Source organism: Aulostomus chinensis, chromosome 2, assembly GCF_037954235.1.
Source record: "Aulostomus chinensis isolate RoL2024-O1b breed Wild chromosome 2, RoL_Achi_v1.0, whole genome shotgun sequence".
Classification (NCBI taxonomy): Eukaryota; Metazoa; Chordata; class Actinopteri; order Syngnathiformes; family Aulostomidae; genus Aulostomus; species Aulostomus chinensis.
Window position 1 is genome coordinate 23,951,060 of NC_141321.1, and position 6,779 is coordinate 23,957,838.

The window sequence follows — 6,779 nt, forward strand, 5'->3', positions numbered from 1 at the left end:
TGAAAATGTATTTCATTTGTACAGAAATTATAATTGTGACTGTTTAAAAAGAAAAGAAAAAGCGGTGAAGATCGCCCTCTGCTGGTCAGACCTAAAAACATACTGGCCAATAGAGCGTTTGCATTTTCTCTCACGTCTCATCTTTAAAATAAAGAATTTGTTCAACGTACTTGCTTCTAAATGTTGACCAGTTTTGTATTTGATGTAAGTACAAAATACATACTAGGTCATGTATTTAAAATGTGGGACAGTTATTGCATTCTGAACAATAAAAATCTGCCAGCTCCGTCCTTAAAAATGCCACATCAGTAAAACTCGATAATAAAACACGAAGATTGGGAGCAAGGCTGTTCAATCACCAGCTGTCCTTCTGTGTGCTTGTGATGATTCAAACCTGATGAACTCATAAAAGAAACCACACACATTTTTACAACTTGCAGTATTTGATTCTTTAATAGAAAGAAATCAGTCTTCACTCATTGTCACCGATCATCGTATGTAGTATTGATCTTCATTATGATATTGCATTGCCTCTACCTTGAATGAAAGAACATAAAAAAAACATATTCTTTCGGTCAACACATAGGCAAGGAATTGGACTGAAATTCATCTATTATTTCATCCATATCCACAAATACCACTAACGGCTTTATCCTGCCAACAACATTGCGCAGCCATTAGGATCCATCACTTGTTACCTGTTATAATACCTGCTTGCATCACATTTGATCAGAAACCCTCCACTAGTTTCTGATATATCCTGCAGGACTCCATGATACAAATGAAATTATGATTTCTTAAAAAAAAATTGACCCTTAACAGATAAGCAGTGTAGAAAATGGATGGACGGGTGAATGGTTGGATAGATGGGTCTGCATCAAGGTCTGAATCCATCCATCCATCCATTTTCTACTGCTTATCCTGTTATAAGGGTCATGGGGGGCTGGAGCCTATCCCAGCAGCCTTCAGGTGAGAGGCAGGGTTCACCCTGGACAGGTCACCAGTCCATCTCAGGACCAACACATAGAGACAAACAACCATTCACACTCACAGTCACACCTACGGTCAATTTAGAGTATCAATCAGCCTCATCCCCTCTTGATGTCTTTGGACTGTGGGAGGAAGCTGGAGTACCAGAGAGAACCCACACAGGAACAGGGAGAACATGGAGACTCCACACAGGAAGATCCTGTGCCTGAGCTGGGACTCAAACGGAACCTTCTTGCTGTGAGGCGACAGCGCTGACCACTGCACCACCGTGCCGCCTGAGGTCCGAATCAAGATCACAATTTTAATATTTGTTAAGCCTCATACATTCATTGTAACAATTTCAAAACTGAAACATTCAAGTAGGGTTGCCAGTATTTACCACTATCAAAGTGATCTTCAGTTTATATGACATTCCCATTTTGTACATACACAAGAACGCATGTATTGATTGTCACTTTGAATGTTTTTTTACATCACCAAAATATTTTGGGGAGCCTTTAAACCATATTTACCACATTGTTATCTCATCCTTTATTAAGAAATGACTACAAAACAGCTGATATAAATCAGTTAAACGGAGACATTTTCAAAAGCAGCCTGTTGATACAGATGATAGGCTGATATTATTGTCTATCATGACATTCTAGAGATTTTCTCCAGCATGAGTCTTCATGTGAATATTTACATGAGAGCGCCGAAGGAAACCCTTCCCACAAACAGTGCAGCTGTACGGCCTCTCGCCAGAATGAGTCTTCAAGTGGCGCGTCAAGTTAGATTGAGCAGAGAATCTCATGTGACACACACTGCAAGTGTACGGTTTCTCTCCAGTATGAATTATCATGTGCTTGATGAGATCTGCTTTCTCTCGAAACCTTTTACCACAGTCAGTGCAGCTGTGGGGTTTCTCTCCCGTGTGGATTCGTATGTGGGCGTTCATGTTTCCCACTTGGGTGAATCCTCTACCACAGAATCTACAAGTATGTGGTTTCTCTTGTGAGTGAGTTTTCATGTGAGTCTGCATGTAGGAGCGCTGAATGAAGCCTTTACCACATACACTGCAGATGTACGGTTTCTCTCCTGTATGTGTCTTCATGTGGCGATTCAGAATGGATTTAATCCGGAAATTCTTGTTGCAAACACTGCAGTTGTGCGGTCGCTCGTAAATCTTGCTTGTTTCCTGAGATTTGCTCCTGCCTCCTCCTGTTTCACACCTCTGTGTACCATCTCTATCTTCTTTCGTCTGACAGTCACCGGTTGTCTCGGCTGCACCATCCTGACCTTCATCAACATCTGATTTCAACTGTTTGGACATGCTCCGGGGGAAAGTGTCGCCCTCATTTTCAGTTCTCTCCTCTTTATCTGGGGACTGACTGCTTTCTTCATCACTTCTTTGTACATAAATGATATTGAACATTGACTCTTTGGTGTCAGTGTCCTTCAGTTCTTCACCTGCTGAACTGGTCCACAGCTCCTCCTGCTCCTCTTTGATCTGCAAGAGCTCCTGTGCATGGTCTCCTGTGCTCATCTTATCCTCACAGTGCTGCTGCTCAGGGGGAAGGTCCTGCAGGGGGGCTGCAGTGCCACACATCAGATAATACATTCAGTTGTTTTACTAAGTTCCTCAATTGATTTAGACAATTGACAGATAGACAGGATAAAATCATTCTTTATTAAAATGGAGGGTGAAGAATTGCTTTATGACATGGAGTCTGCTGATGAGAAGGTGACTTCAGCAACAGTGAAGGTTTAACACTGCATCAGTTAGAAATACTAGGTGATGATCTCACCACTCAAGATGGATGGATGGATACAAATACAGTTCTATATCAATTTTGTACTTAAAAAGTATCATTATTCATAGTTGCCATAGAGAATTTATGAGTACCTTAAGTTATTTTCAATACATAATGTGCATTATCAACCCAACTATTCAGTTTTCTTTATTAAGCAAAGAATAAACCACTCAAAGTGGTGATCTAACTGTATGTGAGATGTGAGGTTGTCATGATTGACTGCTTTTTCCCAATAAAGCATCATAAAATATCATGATTAATAACAACAACAACAACAACAATAATAATAATAATAATAATACACCAACAGGTATAACATCAGCACGGATACAATCCAAAGTTGCCTGTTATCTAAACAAAAACGATTAAATGGCTCAAATTTGTGCCAGACGTTTTGCATCCCCCTCCTGATAGCAAATGTTCAGGGATGCAAAATGGTGCTAGTGCTGTCCTGCGCAGCCACACAGTGAGTTCAGGCTGGGGCTGAGAGGATTTGATGCTCCTTCATCGATTCGGCTTCAGCAGTGAACGACCTCAGTGTTGTGATTCAACAAAGTTAAACTGTGTTCTTCACGTACCTTTCCACCCAGCCTGCAGTAGCAACCTCTCCTCTGAACGAAGAACTTCCTTTTCGTAGTCCTTCATGATTCTCTCAAATAAGCTAAATATGTCCTCGGCAGCAGCTCGCAGTCGCTCGCTCACCAAAGCTTTCAGTTTTTCTGTCTCGAACATTTTAATAGAATAGAGACGTCCAAACCAGACGGGAGCATGGACGACGGTCGGCTGCAGTCGCCAGATATCGCGAGAGAAGGGAGAAATCCCGTACCTCAATTCATAACAAATATTGTGAGTCTCTTTCAATAGTAATTTATAGGAGATTATTTCGCTGTTATTACTCATTCATCGCATTCATTTGAAATTATGTCATTTAACAGATTGTATACTGAAGGTACAAGGCTGAACCAAATTATGGTGACAACCTTTGTTGCTCCACTTGCTCAAGTGAGTACTGGCCAAGCATATAGCCTTTAAAATATCGAATGTAATTCTTCAAGTATAGTTTGCAGTCGATGACATGCAGCCCAAATGTAATCTATGCATGACAATGAACTGAAATACTGGACTTGAGTAATTTTGTTTGATGGAGAGCAGATAAATGCAATAACAAGTGTGAAATCTTTGATAAACATGTTAAATCTGTCCACTTACAAGTGAAATAATAGTACAGTCTGTAAATACAAACAGAGGCCTGGATGGGGATGAAGTACTAGAAACCCCTCTCCATATCATTGGAACCAGTGGAAGAAAATAATATACATTTCCTTGTCTTGGGCAAAAGTAGAACTATCAAGATACGATAGTCAATGTAATAGAAGAAGTGCATAGACAGTACATTTAGTCTATACATAGCGTAGATTAAAATAAAGGTGTAAATGAACCTGACATCCAGGAGATGGCGGTAGATATCCATATAAAATTGGAAATCAGGTTTAAAATAATTCAACATTTGAGAGTTCCAGAAACTTGACAGCCTTTATGATATCAATGACTTCATCTGACACTTCTATATTTCCAATGCCATTATTATAAGCAAGGGGCTATTTGCTTCAGTTAAGAGCTGCTCCCAGCAAATGTCCGTACTCTGAGATTTCCCTCGCGTTTTAACTTCCTTTCTCCCCTTAGTCTACGAACAGATGGATGGATGCCTGTCAGCCCTCTGTAATCAAACAGATCTTTAGCACAATTTGACCCAATATCCTGAGACATCAGCTTTGATTGTATTGCAGTTTGGATTTATATCCTTAAGCTTAAATTCACTTTCATAAAATATTTTCCTCAATAAATCCTAATGAAAAAATATGTATGTTGGACACACTGTTCTTGATGATAATTCTTTCTTGTTTATTGTTACTCGTCACATGGGATTTAATGTGATTTATTATCTTAGTATATTAATCTGTGTACTTGGTCCTTGAGTGCCAGATCAACATCTGAAAAATTACAGATGTACATTCATGGTGTTGTTATTCTGGATGTGAGGATCTGTGTCTGTCAGACTAAAACATACCGGTGGGGGGCCCTCAAACACACACACACACACACACACACACACACACACACACACACACACACACAAACACACACACTGCAGAGCAGAGATCATGTAAACTTAACATGCCAATGTGACGGTGCTTTCAACGGAGTTCATTGTGTACAGACCCACTGCACTGGAGCGACTGCTCAGTTAAGCACTAGTGTTCACAATCAGTTGCCACAGCAATTTAGTTTGGAATTAATCTGATGAACTTTTAAGTGGGTTTGCTTACATGGTTACTTGTGGCGATCATTTGTTACCTCATGTTACATATCTTCCATTCATCCATCCATCCATCCATCCATCCATCCATCCGAGAGGTGGGGTTCACCCTGGACGGGTCACCAGTCCGTCACAGGCCCATCAAGAGCAATCAGGGGCTCAGTATCTTGCTCAAGGATACTTGGACATGGTCACCGAGGGAAGTGAGGATCGAACCAGCGACCCTTCAGTTGCTAGGCGGCCACTCTACCTCTGAGCCATGCTGCTCCTTTAGCCAGTATCTTGTCCTTTTCATTTACTTTTGTGAAGTTATGGTTACAGAGTCTCTGCCTTACAACACTCACATTTTGAATGTTAAAAACAACATGATCCAATTCAAATTTTAACATGACTGGTTGCATTATTACAAAATTACTAACTGTCTTTTTTTAACGAATGGCCACAATAAGTGTTGTCATGTTATGACCACCCTATTATTGATAAACAAAACAGCATAAAAAGAGGCATTTTAATGTAAGTCATGTAAGAACAGAGCTGACTTACAGCATCTGTATCTCTCGATACACATATAGCCTGTGCAGTTTGCTGCATGTTATTCCCTCTCTCTGCATAAAGACTTTTTTTTACATTGTTATTACCATTTAACTTATTTAGAAGTTAGTTTTAAATGACCCAAGAACATTTCTGCAATTCACTTGTTTTCAAATGTAATAAAGAAACTGTATTTGGTCACAGGCAATGGGAATCAATACTTGAGGAGGGAATGCGAAAGAAAGAAACAAGACCATGGCTGACCACCTTTCCATCTTCTTGTAACTGGCGGCAGGACCACTCCATTAATTCAAAGATTATTCCCTCTTTTTCTATCGTGTGGCCTGCAGCCAAACTGATGTAGAGTTTGACTTTAAGATTGAATGTTTCTGAAGTTTAAGATTGAATCTTTTAACATTACTTTGGTGCAGATCTGTCAGTTCGCGGGTGCTGTTGTCCGAGCAATAACTGACACACACTTGGCTGTAAATCTGGGTGATATTCTTTATCAAGGCCCTACAGGCCCGCCTTGAGGGATGACGACCGCAGCCGGTAACTCTGATGTTCGCAGCAATGTGCGCCCTGCATTGTTTACTGCGTGTGAATCCTGTCTTACTCAGTCAGTCAAACACCTGACTCATTTCCCCTCTTTGTAGTAGTTCCTTTGTCTTTGTTACAAACCCTGGTGCTTCGGCGCCTCCCCACCATGCTCACAAAGGTCACTGCCAAATTTAGAGAATGAGAGACAGAAACTAGAGACAGACACACACACATACATACACAAGTAGAAGAAAGACAAAGACAGAGTTAGACAGACACGAGACTCGTTAGCTGCTCACGCTCAGATATATCACCTTCCTGACTAAAGTGACCTTTCTCTCTCTTCTTATATATTAACAATCAAGCTTTTTAAAATGCTGTGTGATTATGTAGCTAATTTTCCTCTTGGAAGTTTATTAAGTTAACTGGCATTTCTTTACATTTAATTCCAGTTTATGACTTCTTTTTTTTCAGTGTGAATGACAGGAAGAATAAGGATTAAATAGGTAGATTTGCCTTTATTGGTTAATACAAGCCAGATAAATTTTAGTGTGTTGACTCATGAATATAATTTTCAAAGCAGCATTGTAGAGGTATGTCAGACTATT

At 40.1% G+C, this 6,779-nt stretch overlaps 1 protein-coding gene across 1 annotated transcript; it reads right to left on the minus strand.

Moving 5' to 3' along the window:
- Nucleotides 1-592: 592 nt before the first annotated feature.
- LOC147269502 (uncharacterized) lies at nucleotides 593-3,543 on the minus strand. The gene is made up of 2 exons (XM_086195030.1): nucleotides 3,362-3,543; nucleotides 593-2,562 (listed from the first exon to the last, which is right to left on the minus strand). Exons 1-2 carry the CDS (start codon nucleotides 3,513-3,515, stop codon nucleotides 1,634-1,636), a joined length of 1,083 nt encoding a protein of 360 aa, XP_086051156.1. The 5' UTR covers nucleotides 3,516-3,543; the 3' UTR covers nucleotides 593-1,633.
- Between the last annotated feature and the right edge of the window lie 3,236 nt (nucleotides 3,544-6,779).